This window comes from Mercenaria mercenaria, chromosome 14, assembly GCF_021730395.1.
Source record: "Mercenaria mercenaria strain notata chromosome 14, MADL_Memer_1, whole genome shotgun sequence".
Taxonomy (NCBI): domain Eukaryota; kingdom Metazoa; phylum Mollusca; class Bivalvia; order Venerida; family Veneridae; genus Mercenaria; species Mercenaria mercenaria.
This window is the reverse complement of record NC_069374.1, coordinates 20,210,961-20,231,143: the sequence shown is the minus strand read 5'-3', so window position 1 is coordinate 20,231,143 and position 20,183 is coordinate 20,210,961. Positions and strand designations below refer to the sequence as shown.

General features: G+C 38.3%; 2 protein-coding genes across 2 annotated transcripts; both read left to right on the top strand.

Moving 5' to 3' along the window:
- Positions 1–1,111: 1,111 nt before the first annotated feature.
- LOC128548385 (uncharacterized) lies at positions 1,112–3,430 on the top strand. The gene is made up of 2 exons (XM_053523011.1): positions 1,112–1,227; positions 1,894–3,430. The coding sequence occupies exon 2, from the start codon at positions 2,147–2,149 to the stop codon at positions 3,074–3,076; it is 930 nt and encodes a 309-aa protein (XP_053378986.1). The 5' UTR covers positions 1,112–1,227; positions 1,894–2,146; the 3' UTR covers positions 3,077–3,430.
- Positions 3,431–3,625: 195 nt separating this feature from the next.
- Positions 3,626–5,588, top strand: LOC123542012 (uncharacterized). The gene is made up of 4 exons (XM_053523012.1): positions 3,626–3,674; positions 3,916–4,032; positions 4,524–4,626; positions 5,003–5,588. The coding sequence occupies exons 2-4, from the start codon at positions 3,960–3,962 to the stop codon at positions 5,457–5,459; spliced, it is 633 nt and encodes a 210-aa protein (XP_053378987.1). The 5' UTR covers positions 3,626–3,674; positions 3,916–3,959; the 3' UTR covers positions 5,460–5,588.
- The last annotated feature ends 14,595 nt before the right edge of the window (positions 5,589–20,183 follow it).

The window sequence follows — 20,183 nt, the reverse complement described above, 5'->3', positions numbered from 1 at the left end:
ACTGGAGGTCCGGTAATCAATATACATGTACTATTATGTACTATATTATCAGTGTATTACTATTAAGGTAATTGATGGTTTAAGGTATGATAAAGTGTCAGGAAGGTGCCGTTATTAGGTTTTTCTATAAATATTTTATTTATAATTAGCTTTCACCATGGTTTGAGGCATATTAAATTTTAATACCGATTTCAAGTAGTCACCATTATTTACTACTAAAGTAGTAAAAAGAAATCAACAATTCATGAGCACAATCCATGTCTTTAATACTTAATAATAAAACAAGTTTATTAATTTGAATCATTAGTCCCGAGAAAAACAAGAATTTGAGCTTCCGATTGCTATTTATTATTAATTGAATTTGCGATCGTATTTTTTCTCGAGGTTGAAGATTATAAATACTTCCGTTTCCTGTCACTAACAATTGATTTAAAAGGACGAGAAAAATACGACAGCAAACTTATGAAATAATCTCCTGTTTTTAAAGATGAAATATAGTCTCCTCTTTGTAAATGCTATTCTGAGTATTTATATTTATTAACAGACCTCTGGACAGCCCTATACTGGGTCTAGAGGTCTGGTTACCGGACCCCTAACCAATGCCGAAGTCAACACCGTAACTAAAACGAAACAGGAAATGACCATCGAATTCCTGAATTCTTCTCATCATTTGTTGAGAAATGTGGTTATAATTTGTCAACAGCGATTTGAGTCAAAGACAGGACCAAATGATGAAATGCTTTTTTTCAATTGCATACAATTCTAGGAAAATATAATTAATACTGACTGGTCGCCTCTCCATCGTGTTTAAGATCTCTCTCTCTCTCTCAAAATAGTAACAAGTCAATCAGTCAGCTATTCGTTTATTCGTTAGCTTTTTATTGCACAATGATAATTTATTCCAGTTCATTACCAGATATTTCACTCAGACTTCGTCTTCCAACTTCCCGCATGAATGTCCGAATTTCCTTATATACATGTATGATCCGATATCATATTCGGTTTGATCGATAGCCAGTTCTGTGCAACCTGCCAATCTATTGAAAACCGTTATCTCATATTATATATTTGAGCCGCGTCAAGCATAAACAGCCGTTATCGTTAAATTAATTGTTCCGAGTAATATGACGTCAAAAGTTAGAAATGACGTAACAAAATGGCGGCGCCCGTATTTTCACATGACAGTTTGTAAACAGAAGAAAATTTCAAGAAATGGATACGTTCGAGGTAATATTTTATAGAATTATTTGTAATGATGACAGAGAAAGTATTTTCAAATTGATTTACCCACATAACTTTTCAAAATATCAAGAGATCTACGTCTATAATCACACAATATTCAAGCAAAGTCGAAGGTCAGGACCGGTCAAAATGCTTAGATTGTATAAATAATGTTGTTAGATTGCTTATTAACTTATGTCATTCTGGAATATAAGACAAGTGTTTAACACATCTCTACAAGGCAGATATGAATACTGATTTTTGTTTGCAAATGCTCATGCATAGATCTGCTGTATTACGAAGGTTCTATGCATAGGAACATATTTAGATTGAAAGCAATGCGGAAGCAAACATGAATATGTTGCCAATTAGATGCTTTAGCAAATATTCAATAAAAAAAATCATCCCGTTTATTTATGTTGCAATGACCTTGGATGGTACGGATTTCGAAAAATTAAATCAACCTAATTTTTCATCGCATATTTTCTTATCGTCGCAGTGGGCGAGTGGTTAGCGTGTTTGACTACAAGGACGATATTTTCGAGTTCGAAACCTCATCTAGTCAACTTTTTTTTTCAACTTATTTTTTTCTTTCCTGTTTAGTATTTTTTCATTAAATATATTTCAATGGCATGCCTCAATTACGAAATGTTTTATTTTTCATTTGCACAGGAGCTAAATGATCTTCTGTCATGCTTTGGATTGACAGACCAAACTAACATTGGCCGTTCTGCAGCAACTTATGATACTGATACTGATATTGATGAGGTGCAAGATGTTAGCATTGAATCCCGTCTTCAAAGATATTACACAGCTACCCCCCTTGCAGAGGAATACGGTAATGAATCAGAAACTCAAGTTAATGAAGACACTAATGTAAATAGTGAAGATCCACAGTGTGATATTAACAATGTGAAAACCATTTATGACAGTGGATGCAAATGTACAAAAAAACTGCTTCAGTAATTTTACTTTTTCCCAGATTGAATCAAACATTCTTAATGTAAGGGAAATGACAAAAAGTGAAAAGGAAATGCTAATTATGGGCACTCTCAAGAGGATAATCTCTGATGCTAGATGTAAGGGAAGTCGTAAACGTTCACGATATGAATATGTGTTTAAGGGTGTAACAGTGTGCCATGAAACATTTCTAGTGGTGTTTGATATTAAAGACAGACAACTGAGAAACATTAAACATCACATGGAAGAACATGGTGCTCAGCCACGTGTTCACGGCCACAGCGGTAGACGTGCCCCCAACGCATTTCCTCCTGAAGTAATTAAGGACGCAGTGCAATATATACTGAGCTACGCAAACGAAGAGGGACTCCCTCAGCCTGCGGCACCAAGAGGGCGAGAGGACGAGGCCCCAATTTACTTACCATCCTCGGACACAAAACAGTCCGTACACAGTGAGTATGTAAAACGTTGTATGGAAGCTGAAAAGAGGTATGTTGGTTTAACAACATTTAAAGACGTATGGAAAAATTGTTTGCCACATATAAAAATAGCCTCTCCAAAGGAAGATGTGTGCAAAGTATGCGAGGACTGTAAGCAGGATATCAAGCTTGCCATGAGCGAAAATGACAAAATACTTGCAACACAGAAGTACCACAATCATGTACTCCAAGCCAGGAAAGAAAGGGAACTATACGTAGAATGCGTGGAAAGGTCAACAGCAATGTTTGTTAACCGGGCACAACAAGACCAGGCTGCGGGAGATGGATTTTCGACAGCCGACGTACATTACACGTTCGACTTCAGTCAGTATGTCAAGTTGCCTCACCATGCGCAAGAAAAGGGACCCACATTCTTCATTCAACCAAGAAGAGTGCAGGTATTACAAATGAATTAATTATACTTTTGCTTTGTTTCTGTAATGGAAATAATGGTAGTATATTCATACAAAAAAAAAATCATAATATTTTTTCACAATCAACATTATCAAGATAGTAACATTATATCCTTTCAAATTCGTTCTTAAATTTCATATTTTTATGCCATATTTCGAAGAAGAGTGGCTATTTTTTGTTACTCATTGTAAGTCGATCTGTCTGCCGGTATGTCGTTAGGTAAAAAAAAATTGTTTTCCGTCCAATTTCGAGTGAATGCTTGGTCTCACTATGATCATACTTCATAGGATAAGTTTTTTTCTAGGGTCATTAGGTCAGTCACCGTGACCTTGAGAATGAAAACGGTTTCTGTTAAATAACTTAAGACATTTTTCAGGTTACAACATATAAAATAACGAAATGCTATTATATGCGTGTATGTGAGGTGTGTGTGTTTGGGGTTGGGGTCGGGGACGGGGAGGGGTGTATAGAAACAGCGCTTGTTTCTTTTAGTCATGTGACCATATAATATCCAGCACTTTATCTGTCTTCAGATATTTGGTTTACGGGCCGATGGCTATAAGCAGTACAACTATCTCATCGACGAGGACCAAACCATTGGTAAATCAGTTCATTATCATTTTATCATTTTGGCACGGCATTTTGTTAAATTTAGGAAAAATTACCCATTAAAATGCAAACGTTCACGTTGATCGAATTATACTGCATGTCTGTAATTATAGTTAATTGTGTTAAGATTATTGATGATTGTGTTAAAAACATAACGGATATTACATAATTTTAAAAATCGTGCAGCAAAATATTTCTCATATTAATAACAGTTTTTCTTAACTTTTCTCAGGAAAAGATGGCCAGAATGTACACGGACCGGATTCTGTTATATCAATGATTGATCACGCCTTCCACACGTTCGGTACTGGAGAGACGGAATGTGGTATTCATGCTGATAATTGTTTCGGTAAGTATTTTCGTTGACTAGCGTAACGTTTCGTGTAGTTAATATCCTGTTTTTATAATTTCATTCTGTATGAAAGCTGCTGTTGACGGTCACAAAAGCCCCTTGACATATCGTAGCTTAAGTAAAGATTTATTCTTGTGTTACAATGTTACAGTTCTATGCCTGTCCAGTTTCAAGAATATATGAGCCGCGCCATGAGAAAACCAACATAGCTGATTTTCTCATGGCGCGGCTCATATATATATGATGCACCATACTAACGGATGTGATGTTATTATTATTTTGTTTGTGTGTTCAGAAAAAGAAAAAAATATCTATGTCGAAACATATGAACGATGTGTGATATGTACGACATAAAAATGTACATGTATACCGTATTAAATTTGAAAGTAAACGGCGATTACATCTTGAAGTTTGTGTTTTATTTGAGCTAGTTTATTTCTGACTATGATATTTATTATAAATAACGTTTATGTACAACTGTTTACCAGGTCAGAACAAGAACAGATACGTGCTGGCGTACTTATCATGGCGCACGATGACTGGGCGGCACAGAACAATCAGATATATGATGCAGTTACCAGGACACACAAGGTTGTCATAATTAATTATTCAGTGCAACAGTTCCAAATCGTTAAACACTTCTATTTGTATTTGGGAATCATTTGAACTAAATCCAGTTTTCAGTTAAAAAACTAAAAGATTAAAGATTTCGATCCATACCAGCAAATGCACGTTGTGAAATGTTAAAAAAAAACGACAATGCGTAGTTGAGTATAGTAAAAACTAGAATCTATATTGCTTTAAATTTTGACACACATTTTCAATGTGATTTTAGACCTATGAAGATTGCAAGTGATAATGTTACTGGTATTTAACTTTATACATTAACATCAAAACACTAATTAGTTATCTACATGATCAATCATAACCATACAGCGTGATACGTCTTCTTATTCTTACTGTGCAGGTGCCTGATCGACGCCGGGTTTGGTACTATAAAGAAGTTGTATCGGCGTTCGAACTGTGACACACTCCAGCACGTGGTAGATGTTGTACACAAGTCGGCACACAGTAATGTACCGGCTACATACGACGAGAATGGGTGGGAGTGGAGAGACTGGAAGATGTTCCTCGGTGATAGGTTCAAAAAAATGCCAAACATTTCCAAATATTATCACTTCCGCTTCACATCAAGCGAACCCGGGGTAGTGTACATGAAGGTAGCCGCAGACGACACCGAGGAAATCCGATTTGTCATTTGCAAGACGAACTATTTACGAATGGACACCTATGATCTTCCGTCAGTTATTAGGCCAGCAGGACTCAGCAAGGAACGTCAGACGTATCTATACCGCCACGTCAGGCCGCTGGTGAGACGTCCGTTTCAGGACGTTCTTTGTCCGCCCCCTGCGTCGGACGATTGACAATCACATGTGTAGTGTAACATGTAGATATTACAAATTTATCCTGAAATGCCACTTGAAGATCAATGACATTAGAAAACAGGAAATATGTTATTACTTATTTATTAACATCAATTGAAGTGACTAATCAATGAAATAATTTCGTTACAAAATGTGTAGTTTACTTTTGCTCAAGCCCCACATAGAATTTACTGGTAGTGTATACTCCACATCAGCGCACTGCAGTATGTGTAACTAATATTATTATATGTGTACATCGATGCTGCTAAGATAAGTAAATTGAAGGATTGCTTTATTTTCTGTCATCATGTTTTTTGTACGTTGACGTTACTAACGTCGACGTTTTTGACGTTACTTGACGTTCGTCTGGTAGAGTGGGTTACGATTTTGTATTTTTACGCAGGTATAGTCCATTTCAACCTATAGAAATATATACATTGCAAGAAAGTTTAAAAGACGTACTATTATATGATGAAATAAACTGAAAAAGTGAAAAAATTACGATAACGGCTGTTTATGCTTGACGCGGCTCATTTATTAAATATGTATGTAGTACAAATATTTTCCAGATGATCAATACATTTCAAAATTCCATTACCTCGGTAGCCTAGTGGTACAGCGTCCGCTTCGAGTGCGGGAGGTCATAGGTTCGAACCCCAGCCGCGTCATACCAAAGACGTAAAAAATGGTACTAGCAGCTTCCTCGCTTGGCGCTCAGCATTAAGGGGATAGTGCTAGGACTGGTCAGCCCGGTGTCAGTATAATGTGACTGGGTGGGGTATCATGCCACGTGTCTACGGCGTGATATTTCAGTGAGGCAGCACTATAAAGTTGGGCATTGTGCTCACTGCTACAAGTAGACACCGTCGTTTATATGACTGAAACATTGTTGAAAAAGGCGTTAAACCCAAACACACAAACACCTCAGACAGCGCATCATGATCCGCCATTGTTAGTGTGCCAGGCGTAATATCAGTACACGCCGGGAGCCAGGCTAACGTCGATCAGGCTCTTGTTGCGACGATAACAATATGGTATAACATTTGTACATGTTTTAAAGGTTCCGGAATTTTTCACCGCATGGTTCCTCTTTCCACTGTACTTCCTGTGGTTCCAGTGTTCAGAGCGGGAAATTTAAATAAACTCAACGTCACGCCTTTACAAAACACCAAAAACAGCGTGAGTATAGACTGAAATAAATACATTCTACAAGTTAAAGCATAGCAAAAGTTCCTTCTAGGGCATATCTATATAAATAAAAAATGATCATCTTGTAAAATTTTGGTTGCAATGTCTGTTTTATACTGTCAAAAAATTTCAAGTAAGTATTTACGCTAGTTATTTAATAGAATAAAGCCTAGATTCGGCGTACGGAAATGAAAATCATTTTATGAATTAATGGCAAAATGCGAGTAAATTTATAACAATGTCACTGTTACTATCTTTCTAAAGTTAAAATATGATATTAAAACATCTGACACCTTAAATAATTCAAAATAATGTCTTATAATTAGCGTGAAATGTGCGGTTCACTTTAATCATGGTCAAATATCTCAAAAATAAGCACACGGACCCATACATTTTATTTCACCACATTATAGGCCATGTGTTTATTTACAACTGTGAGAAGTTAAAATTAAAATCTACATTGTAGAAAAATTTCTGTTCGCGAAAATGTTATGAAATTTATTTTTACCATAGATTCCATCATGAAAAATTGCGTCAGCTCCAAATTTTTCAAATTAGTCTAGCAAAAAATCAAGCACACGACCCCATCTTTTTTATTTGTTGAATTTTCTAAGTAGATCTAACTTCAAAGTAGATCTATAGCCTGAAGTTTTGATCAAATTCTACTTTGTAGAAAAAATACCGATCTGTACGTGCAGAATTACCTTAATACTGACAATGCTATTGCTCGTTTCTATATGTCCCTCTATAATAGTTCTTGTCCGGTCTCGAACGCATAAAATTTGCTTTGAATTCTAGCTATCTTCAACGAATTAAAAACAGAAAAGTATGATTACTGTGAAGTCGTATTACGGATTCTTTTTAATTTCTAATCTCAAACCTGCTTTCTTTCACTCTGCTTTGTCTCTCTACTTGCAGAACGAAAATGTCCTTCCATAAAATGGCTAAAAGGTACAGTGATGTGGCCATGTCCGGTGCACTCGCAAAGGTTAAAGCTCAAACTCTGTCACAGAGCCGCCGCCAAGAAATATGGCGTGCCAACTTCCAGTCTTGGGGATAGGAAGACAGGAAAGGTACAGGAAGGGGCAAAATGGGGCGGCAAAACTTTGCTTTCAAGGAACCAAGAGCGTGAACTTATTTACCATGCACTTTCAAGGGCAGAACTGGGAAAAGGTTTCACAAAATCAACTTTTTTTGAGATTTGCCGGGGAATATGCTGCTGATCACGGTGTATCTTTCAGTAACGGTGTAGCTTCTGAGTAATGGTGGAGAGGACTAAAAGAAAGGCATCCGGATTTTAGTTTGCGATCTCCAGAACCAACCAATGCTGGGCGCCACATTGGCATGACAAGGGTCCGCATGCGTAAATACTTTGCTGCTCTTAAGGGCGTTATGGAAGAAAATAACCTCTTTGATAAACCAAATCTAATATGGAACATGGACGAAACCGGCCTTTCTCTTTCACATAAACCGGCAAAACTAATGGCCAAAAAAGGTTGGACATATTGAATTTGTAGGACGTGCCGGAAAAGCAAATATTATTCTCATGGAGTTGCCAGCAAAACAAGCAACTGGACACAACCACTAGACCGAACTGTTTTCATGGCATTGAAGTCAAACTGGGGTACATACAATCAGGATTTTATGCCCACTACTGGTGTTGTTGTAGGACATGCACAGCTTTTCTCTTCTATGACACCAGATAACCTGAAAAATGGATTTGTGTACACCGGAAGTTGCCCGTATAATCTCGGAATTATACCACGTGTGGCATATATGCCCTCTGAACTGTACATTTGTAAACCTCCTCAGTCCACAAGTGACAAAAATCTCAGGAGGGCTCTTCAACTACCTCTCGGCTATTGCCACACTCGTCAGGTAACGTTTCATCATCTACGGAAGCTGTAAATTTCATTTCTTCTCAATCACCAACTATTTGTCAGAGCGCAACATCAAATTTATTATTTGAGGGCGAAACAGACCCAATTCTTCCACTGCCTCCACCCTCCTCTCCCATCTACTGAGATAGAAACTATTCAAATGCAAACACCTGCTGAGAATGATTCACAGTTGTACAACTGTAATAAGACAGTGCGTGTCATACAATACGATGTAAGTATACCCAGCGGTAGCGAAGTTGTTGACCTGCCTCTCTCCATCGATGGTGACGGAATTCTTTCTCTGATCACATCGCCAGTCACCAGTCACGGTAAGAAATCGGTTGACATTACTGCTGTAGAAGCCTCGTCACCTGTCAGTGTCACCGAATGCAATGAAGACCCAGCGCTCATGGTTGTGGAGTCAGCGCTGACGGAGCAGATGAAAAGACAATTCAGAAGTGCGTATGCATCAGGTAATTCTGCCTTATTTTTACATTAAACATAACCCGTTTAAAATGCTTCGTTTACTTTATTCCTTAGCCCTTTTATAGTTTTTAAAAAGTGTATTTTTTCTATTCTAATATACTTGTCTCTGTTAAAACACGCTTACGCTAGAATTACGTCACGTTAACGTGCGGTGACGTCATGACGTCAATGGTTTTGTTGCGACCAAGAAAGAGCGCTACTATATTTTATCTACTGTTTTAGATTAAGGCCATATTATAATCGAAATAATTTATAGCAAAACCGTGTTTTAACACTATTTATACCCTCGGGCGGTAATACGTCGTACAAATAATTTCACGCCCTCGTGAAATTATTACGTCCGACTTATAACCACCTATCGTGCATAAATAGTGTTGAAACACTCGTTTGCTATAAATTATTTCTTAGTTATATTTTTCAGCTATTAAAAACAAACTTTATCCTACAATATTATGTGTATTCTAGTGAGCTGATTTTGCTCCAGATTTTTTATGATTCCAACGTTAACATTTAGTATTTGTTTCATACTGTCTTTTTTTAAGGAACAGATTTGGATGATTCGCTATTCCAGACTTGGAAAATGTACAAAAATAAGGCACCGAGGACACCGAATACCAAGACAAGTGAAAGTGATCGGTCAAGTTTGCCAATGCAAATAAAACGTCCAGCAGTTAAAAAAGAAAACCAGAACAATACTTTGTCACTTCTTGTGATGCTTACAATGCAAAACTAAAAACAAAAGAAGAAAAGGAACTGAAACATACTTACAGAAGAGAGCAAACTCATAAGAATTAAAAAGAAAGAGGAAAAAGACAAACAGAAGCAAAAGAAATTGATTAAGAAAATCAAGAAAGATTAATGAATTGCTAGCACATGTAGCTCAAAAGAAGTTTTGATGATGTTAAAAATATGCTATTCTTTTTTATTACAGTACCTCTCACTGATTTAGGGTCATTGGTTCGAGCCCCGCTACCGACCTGACTCTTTATGTGATGAAGTTGGCAGTTTCTTACGGAGGATGGGAGTCTAATACTGGTCCTTTCCAGGAACGATGGTTGGGTAAATTGCCCGCCTGTACATAACTACAGGGTGTTAAACCATACACAACAGCAACAACATGTTTTCGAGACCTAATACTCCGTCTCTCTCTCTGTCTCTGTCTGTCGCTCTCTTTCTGCAGGCACAGTGGCAGTGGCAGCTTGCAGAGATCAAGCGTACCAATCAAAATAAGGACTCACGGTAGGTAGCCGCTAAAAAAAGTAAAATAATATTTACAAAAAGTAATAAATACAACAGCAAACCCAAATCATGTCTAGATTTTTATTTCTAGTATATTTAGCTGAAGAAACACTCTAGACAAGTACTTTGATACTTTGATGCTTTAATTCTTAATATATCAACTAAAATTTTGGATTAGATACTGACATTTGACGCTTGTCCGAGTTTTTTGGGGAGCCTACTACGTTGTGTGTAGTATTGGCGGGTGATTGCATGACTTGCGAGCACACTGACTTACGGATGTGTTTGGGGTCGTATAATTCTAAGGCGGTGCCCAGCTGTTTTTCAATGCAGTTGTCTCTAACTGGCATTTCGGCTTCATGGACTGCTGGTTTACCCTCCCGTATTTGATAATACCATATATTTTCACTCTAAATACATTAATTGAAAATATTTGATTAGATACTAACCTCGGACGCGTGTCTGATTGCAGTGGCTTGGTAATCGACGGGGTTTTTTCTCTAACGTTTCGATGTTAATCAGGTGTTTATAAATTATTTCAGTATTCCAAGAGGTGTCTGTATATAATTTTATTGCATTTCGATACATCTCTGCTTGGTTTCGTTCGTTTGGAGGCAGGGTCGTGGGCGCTTACATCTAGTAATGACGAACACTGTGTATAACTGGAAATGAGAGCTTGCGGGCATGTTTTTAGGTATATGGAAGTTTAATGCAACGTACGGTTGTTTCCGGCACCTGTTCACTCTATGATTCAAATTACATTTTACTGTATGCTTTATTTCTTAATATATTAACTAAAAATTTTGATTAGATACTGACATTTGATGCTTGTCTGAGTTTTTTTTGGGGGGGTCAACTACGTCCGTTGGACGATATTTTTACCGGGATAGTTTTCCAAGATCCGAAACATGCTTTGGTAATTGGTTCTGCTTGATTTTATGTTGCGGTGTATCTCTGCATGTTTGGGTGTTTGGGTAAGAGTGAGGTTGGGTGCGCACCATAAACCGGTTTAAGCTCCCCAGTGGTGTTTTTGCCACTGACCGTTCCAAGGCGGTGCCCCACTGTGTTCCTTTGTTTGTTTTGTCCTTGTATGTTGACTTTGTGTGCGCGCGTGTGTATGCTTATTGTTCGTCTTGTCCTTATTAGTTGGCTTTGAGTGTGTGTGTGTGTGTGTTGTTCGTTTTGTCCTGATGTGTAAGCTTTTGAGTGTGTGTGCGTGTGTGTGTGTGGTGCACGCGTTTGCGTGCTGGGGGTTCGTTTTGAGGAGGCTGCGCTTTTGGTGCGTGGCATTCCCTGTTTGATAATTTTCTTTGTTTTTTTGGGGGGTGGTTCGGCGCATTTCTGCTTGGTTCAGTTTAGTTCGGATAGTTCGGGCAGGTGAGGTTCGTACGGTGTGACCGGGGGTCTGGACGAATGGCTGATCTAGAGGCTTTTGGTCGTTGAAATTGTTTAAATATTAGAGATTCAGTTAAAGATTCGGACGAACATTTGATACATACTCGGAATTCGGAATTTTAGTTTACATGGTTCTATGGCGGTGCCCTAATGGTTTCACTCATTGTGTTAAGGTAAGTATCTCGCATTGTCACAATTTGGAGAGGATTGTTGTTGTTGTCTTAGGGTTGAGATAAAGGTTAGTGTGGTTTCGGATTTCGGGTGTGGTCTCGCCGCCTGAATTGTTTTATCATCACATGGGTATTAGGATGGATAGATTGCTTGCTGACTCAGAAGATGTTTTTTGGATGGCAAACATCAGCCGTTTTGATCTGAATCAAATGCAAGTAACCAATGACACATATAATATTAAATATTTTTGGGAACAGAAGGCAGATTAGATGGTCATCACAATTACTACAAACACTTTTGTCTTATCATCTACGATATTCAAAGTGATTGCACGGTCGAACTGGTAGCCACCTTCAATAAGGATCTAGCCAGGTCCTTACACAAAATTAATAATGATTTAAAACAAATGGTTTACAAAAATCTCCATAATCACTTTTTCATGGAAGACTTTGAAGAAAACATGTGAACAGTTTTGCTTGGGGGTTGCTTCGGATTCGGGCCGGATAGGCAAGGAGCGTTGCGCGCGCGTAAATGCCTTAACTTGCCATTAATTCTTCGCAAGGGAATTTATCTGGTAGTGTTTCCGGAGAGTTCGTCGGGCTACTGTTGTACATGTCAGGATGTGTTGATACATAACATTTGGAAGTGATAATAATTTTACGTTTCAGTATCAAGTCGGAATTAACCAAACTGTTTTTATACAGTTAAACACGGCTGGTTGTGTTTGCATTTTCATGTGGAATATTTGAATGGCACTTTTCTGCGTGCCAGTTCATTCATTTCATTATTACAACTTGATGTTGCACGACTCATAGGTACAGTGGTGAAGAGCACATACTTTATGTGTAAAGCCGCCCTATACATAAACATAAAATGTCCTCGTGTGTATGCTTTGTATGTGGGTGTGTGTGTTGGCAGTGTGCACATCTGCGTGCTGTGAGTTTCATTTTGGGGAGGCAGTGTTTTTGGAGCGTGGTATTCCCTGTTTGATATTTATCCTTGATTTTTATTTAGAGATAGAGTAAGTAGTGGTTATAACAGGGTGAATACAGTAGAATTAGATGTTAAAAATGAAGAATTAAATTCAGGAGTGCATAGTATAGAAAGTAGCTCAGCTGAGATTTAATTAGATGCAGATGGAGAAGCACAACTATCAGAGTTAGAGGAAGGAAAAAGTGGAAAGTTCTGGAGACAATCTTACAAAGAACAGAATAAATGAAGGAAAAAGTTTTGCGTCAGTTTACGATAAAAGGAAGCCAGAATGAATAAGCAAGGCTGTGGTGACACTTGTAGATACAGACGTAAACAGAAGTTTTCACAAGATAGTAGGCTAGCTATTTCTTAGATGAGGTAGATAAACAGAGGCAGTTTATTGCTAAGAACAAAGTAAGAAAGAAAAAGGTCAAAACTTTAGACAGTTAAACGCGCAATTTCAGTATCCAGTCATCAAAATAACCATTTTTCAAAAAAGGTATGTAAAACCGTTGATCTCTACACTTACAGTTTAACTCATAAGAGTTGTTGTTACAGTTAACAGTAAAGGTAACAACATTGGTGTCTGTGCAAATGACTTAAGAGTGTAGCACGCCACCAGACCCAGTCATATATCTGAATCTAAAACTGCTTTTTTATGGGTCGCAGTGAGTACCTCAAGTGGTTACAGAGTCATTACTTTCGTATTTTAAAGACTTGAACAATGCCATTTATTTGCTGAACTCAATGATAAAACACATTCACCAGCATAACGTCCATGATTGTCCTGTGACGTATTTATCCTAGGGAGCTTCAGTTAATTAAAACTAACAGTTCGGATACTGATGCTTCATTTTTGGATTCAGTGTTGTTATATTTTCTGGTCCTTCGTAATCATGGAGTCCATTCAACATATGTGTAATAGAGTTCCGCTTAAGCCGGTGCTAGGGGGCGTGAGAGGTGTTGCACATTTCATTACCTCTTATGAACAGACTCAATCAAACCGATTCTGCTATTATTCTTCTTGGTTGCATTCTTTGCTTCCAAAGGATCTTTTTACAGATTTTATTAGATTTACATCTCTCTATTTATGACAATATTATACATACTAAAATTTATGACAAGAGGGATGATTTTAATTTTAGTATTGTAAATTTTCCCCATTTGGATGGGGATGTACCTTAGGCTACATCTTATGGGGTATATATTTCTCAATTAATTCGGTTTGCCAGAGCGTGTAGTCATGTCAAGCATTTCAATGAACGTAATCAACATATTACAAGTAAACTTCTTCAGCAAGGCTACCGTTATTACAAATTGCGTAAATATTTTGCTAAATTTTACTATCGTAATTCTGATTTAGTTTTAAAATTCAATAGTAATTTAAAGACACTTCTGCGAGAAGGTATTTCTAAACCCGTTTTTTATGGGGATGTGGTTTACAAACTTCGTAAGATATTGGGTCATGGTAATTTTCCAAATGTATTTGGTAAAATTATAAAACGTTTTATTAAAAGAGGTTACGACCCAACTGTTTTGAGACATACCGCATATTTAGTGTTCAATCTACTTTCCAGATTTTATTCAACCCGTTTACAGTTGGACACTACGCTTCCCTCTTTGATTGTGTCTGACGGAAGAGGGGGAGGACTCTATGATAAGCAGTTTATAAATCCTACCAGGACTGAACTGTTTTGATATTTGTCTTCTGGCCTGTTTCGTCGAGCCCTTAAGGGTGTTTCTCTTGAAAAGGCATTGAGTACATACGTTTTCGGTTCTTAAGGTTTGCTTTTTATATATTTATACACGAGCATTTTTGTGTTTTGGGGGTTTCGTTTTGAGGAGGCTACGTTTTTGGTGCGTGGCATTCCCTGTTTGATATTTTCCTTTGTTTTTTATATGCCATGCCTTTTTGTTTCCATTACGTGTGGGTATGAGTGAGGTTGGGTGCGCACCATAAACCGGTTAAGCTCCCCAGTGGTGTTTTTGCCACTGACCGTTCCAAGGCGGTGCCCCACTGTGTTCCTTTGTTTGTTGTTTTGTCCTGATGTGTTGGCTTTGTGTGTGTGTTCCTTTGTTTCTTCGTTTTGTCCTAATGTGTTGGTTCTTTGTGTGTGTGTGTGTGTGGTGCACGCGTCTGTGTGCTTTGGGTTTCGTTTTGAGGAGGCTGCGTTTTTGGTGCGTGGCATTCCCTGTTTGATATTTGTCTTTGTTTTTTTACAAACTTCGTAAGATACTGGGTCATGGTAATTTTCCAAATGTATTTGGTAAAATTATGAAACGTTTTATTAAAAGAGGTTACGACCCTACTGTTTTGAGACATTACTTTTATTTACACTGTCCCGTGTCTTTGGAACATGGTGGGGGTAAGAGTGAGGTTGGGTGCGCACGATAAGCCGGTTTAAGCTCCCCAGTGGTGTTTTTGCCACTGACCGTTCCAAGGCGGTGCCCCACTGTGTTCCTTTGTTTGTTCGTTTTGTCCTAATGTGTTGGCTTTGTGTGTGTGTGTTTGTTCCTTTGTTTGTTCGTTTTGTCCTAATGTGTTGGCTGTGTGTGTGTGGTGCACGCGTCTGCGTGCTGTTGGTTTCGTTTTGAGGAAGCTGCGTTTTTGGTACGTGGCATTCCCTGTTTGATATTTGTCTTTGTTTTTTTTTTCACTGAACCTTTATCTATTAAAGTGTACTGGCACGATTTTGATGACGAAAACAACATTGCTTTCTACAAGCCTCTTAAAGCTCAATGAGATTTCTGATTTGCTTTTAAGCACATACCAAAAGATTGAAAAATAAAGAAATTAGATGAGTACAGGGATAGGAAACATTTCCAAAGTAAATATAGAACAAAGAAAGACAATGAAAGTGACGAGAAGACGGCTATTCGTGATGATTGAGGTGAATTGTTGCTTGTTGTTTTGATTTCGGCAATGCTGTTAACTCCAAACAGTTTCAACTCGTCTGTTTTAAAAGGAGACATATCAATCTATGATTATGATACAAGGAAAGGAACGGGCTCTGTAATATATTGGAATTAAGCCATGGCAGCAGAGATGGTTGCGAGATGGCATTCTGTGTGTATGATTTTGTACGGAGAAAGACAAAAGAGGGCAAGAAAAAATTTGTTTTTATATTAATAACTGTATTGCACAAAACAGAAACATTTGTCTATGCTATGATACTGTATGCGAAAATTTCACCTGAGATCAATTAAGCAGACGTACTTCAAAAATGAAGCCGGTGGCATTCATGCAGGTACTGAAGGCAAAGTCAACAATATCCTTGTATCCACCATACCAGTTGGTAGGTGCTGTAAGAACTGTTTTGAGACATACCGCATGTTTAGTGTTCAACCCGTTTACAGTTGGACACTACGCTTCCCTCTTTGATTGCGTCCGACGGAAGAGGGGGAGGACTCTATGATGAGCAGTTTTTAAATCCTACCAGGACTGAACTGTTTTGATATTTGTCTTCTGGCCTGTTTTGTCGGGCCCTTAATGGTGTTTCTCTTGTTGCTCTGTCTTCTGAAAAGGCATTGAGTACATACGTTTTTGGTTCTTAAGGTTTGCTTTTTATATATTTATACACGAGCATTTTTGTGTTTTACATGCCATGCCTTTTTGTTCCCATTACGTGTGTTAGAGATTCACCTGGAGGGGATTACCTTTATTTAAACTGTCCCATGTCTTTGGAACATGGTGGGGGTAAGAGTGAGGTTGGGTGCGCACCATAAGCCGGTTTAAGCTCCCCAGTGGTGTTTTTGCCACTGACCGTTCCAAGGCGGTGCCCCACTGTGTTCCTTTGTTTGTTCGTTTTGTCCTAATGTGTTGGCTTTGTGTGTGTGTGTTTGTTCCTTTGTTTGTTCGTTTTGTCCTAATGTGTTGGCTGTGTGTGTGTGGTGCACGCGTCTGCGTGCTGTTGGTTTCGTTTTGAGGAAGCTGCGTTTTTGGTACGTGGCATTCCCTGTTTGATATTTGTCTTTGTTTTTTTTTTCACTGAACCTTTATCTATTAAAGTGTACTGGCACGATTTTGATGACGAAAACAACATTGCTTTCTACATGCCTCTTAAAGCTCAATGAGATTTCTGATTTGCTTTTAAGCACATACCAAAAGATTGAAAAATAAAGAAATTAGATGAGTACAGGGATAGGAAACATTTCCAAAGTAAATATAGAACAAAGAAAGACAATGAAAGTGACGAGAAGACGGCTATTCGTGATGATTGAGGTGAATTGTTGCTTGTTGTTTTGATTTCGGCAATGCTGTTAACTCCAAACAGTTTCAACTCGTCTGTTTTAAAAGGAGACATATCAATCTATGGTTATGATACAAGGAAAGGAACGGGCTCTGTAATATATTGGAATTAAGCCATGGCAGCAGAGATGGTTGCGAGATGGCATTCTGTGTGTATGATTTTGTACGGAGAAAGACAAAAGAGGGCAAGAAAAAATTTGTTTTTATATTAATAACTGTATTGCACAAAACAGAAACATTTGTCTATGCTATGATACTGTATGCGAAAATTTCACCTGAGATCAATTAAGCAGACGTACTTCAAAAATGAAGCCGGTGGCATTCATGCAGGTACTGAAGGCAAAGTCAACAATATCCTTGTATCCACCATACCAGTTGGTAGGTGCTGTAAGAACTGTTTTGAGACATACCGCATGTTTAGTGTTCAACCCGTTTACAGTTGGACACTACGCTTCCCTCTTTGATTGCGTCCGACGGAAGAGGGGGAGGACTCTATGATGAGCAGTTTTTAAATCCTACCAGGACTGAACTGTTTTGATATTTGTCTTCTGGCCTGTTTTGTCGGGCCCTTAAGGGTGTTTCTCTTGTTGCTCTGTCTTCTGAAAAGGCATTGAGTACATACGTTTTTGGTTCTTAAGGTTTGCTTTTTATATATTTATACACGAGCATTTTTGTGTTTTACATGCCATGCCTTTTTGTTCCCATTACGTGTGTTAGAGATTCACCTGGAGGGGATTACCTTTATTTAAACTGTCCCATGTCTTTGGAACATGGTGGGGGTAAGAGTGAGGTTGGGTGCGCACCATAAGCCGGTTTAAGCTCCCCAGTGGTGTTTTTGCCACTGACCGTTCCAAGGCGGTGCCCCACTGTGTTCCTTTGTTTGTTCGTTTTGTCCTAATGTGTTGGCTTTGTGTGTGTGTGTTTGTTCCTTTGTTTGTTCGTTTTGTCCTAATGTGTTGGCTGTGTGTGTGTGGTGCACGCGTCTGCGTGCTGTTGGTTTCGTTTTGAGGAAGCTGCGTTTTTGGTACGTGGCATTCCCTGTTTGATATTTGTCTTTGTTTTTTTTTTTCACTGAACCTTTATCTATCAAAGTGTACCGGCACGATTTTGATGACGAAAACAACATTGCTTTCTACAAGCCTCTTAAAGCTCAATGAGATTTCTGATTTGCTTTTAAGCACATACCAAAAGATTGAAAAATAAAGAAATGAGATGAGTACAGGGATAGGAAACATTTCCAAAGTAAATATAGAACAAAGAAAGACAATGAAAGTGACGAGAAGACGGCTATTCGTGATGATTGAGGTGAATTGTTGCTTGTTGTTTTGATTTCGGCAATGCTGTTAACTCCAAACAGTTTCAACTCGTCTGTTTTAAAAGGAGACATATCAATCTATGGTTATGATACAAGGAAAGGAACGGGCTCTGTAATATATTGGAATTAAGCCATGGCAGCAGAGATGGTTGCGAGATGGCATTCTGTGTGTATGATTTTGTACGGAGAAAGACAAAAGAGGGCAAGAAAAAATTTGTTTTTATATTAATAACTGTATTGCACAAAACAGAAACATTTGTTTATGCTATGATACTGTATGCGAAAATTTCACCTGAGATCAATTAAGCAGACGTACTTCAAAAATGAAGCCGGTGGCATTCATGCAGGTACTGAAGGCAAAGTCAACAATATCCTTGTATCCACCATACCAGTTGGTAGGTGCTGTAAGAACTGTTTTGAGACATACCGCATGTTTAGTGTTCAACCCGTTTACAGTTGGACACTACGCTTCCCTCTTTGATTGCGTCCGACGGAAGAGGGGGAGGACTCTTTGATGAGCAGTTTTTAAATCCTACCAGGACTGAACTGTTTTGATATTTGTCTTCTGGCCTGTTTTGTCGGGCCCTTAAGGGTGTTTCTCTTGTTGCTCTGTCTTCTGAAAAGGCATTGAGTACATACGTTTTTGGTTCTTAAGGTTTGCTTTTTATATATTTATACACGAGCATTTTTGTGTTTTACATGCCATGCCTTTTTGTTCCCATTACGTGTGTTAGAGATTCACCTGGAGGGGATTACCTTTATTTAAACTGTCCCATGTCTTTGGAACATGGTGGGGGTAAGAGTGAGGTTGGGTGCGCACCATAAACCGGTTTAAGCTCCCCAGTGGTGTTTTTGCCACTGACCGTTCCAAGGCGGTGCCCCGCTGTGTTCCTTTGTTTGTTCGTTTTGTCCTTGTGTGTTGACTTTGTGTGCGCGCGTGTGTGTATGCTTATTGTTCGTCTTGTCCTTATGTGTTGGCTTTGGGTGTGTGTGTGTTGTTCGTTTTGTCCTGATGTGTGGGCTTTGGGTGTGTGTGTGGTGCGTGCTGGGGGGTTCGTTTTGAGGAGGCTGCGCTTTTGGTGCGTGGCATTCCCTGTTTGATATTTTTCTTTGTTTTTTTTTCACTTATTGAGCAATCCTATAATGGCAAAAAAATAGGTTTTAATTATTTTTCTTGACTTTAAAACTGTTTCAAGTCAGATCAAAATTTTGGATACAAATACTGAAATCGAGAAATCAGATGAACTTGACAAATTAAACAAAATATGACGGTAAAACAAGATAGATGAGTTATTTAAAAGATTTAGGACAAAAGACATCCCATATCCCAAAACAGATTTAATTACTTTATATCAAAGCTGCCCAGTAACACGTGTTGTTATCACGCCAATGACACAATATCAAAATAGTATAATAAAATAAAAACAAATGGAAAACCACAGGTCGCCCTACACGTAATAAACGAATGTTGCAGGCTCGGTTTGATTGAGCCTGTTCATGGACGGTAGTGGAAGTGCAAGCTACCGTCCACGCCCTCTAGCCCCGTTTGAGCAGAACTCAACATTTACACATGTTATAAGTAAGTACCAGATTGTAATTTAGAGACATCCGCAGATGTATTCATATAGCGGTGAACATGGAACCTTCAATGATGCAGAGTGCAATTCCATGAATCCAGTTGTAATGGTGTATGACATTTTATCTATTTACATATATATTCAAACTAGTAAACAAATATTTAAAATAGTAACAGATTGTATAACATCCACTAGTAATTTACTGAACTCTACCCGTCTCCACTTTTATCGAACAGACAATAATACTTACTG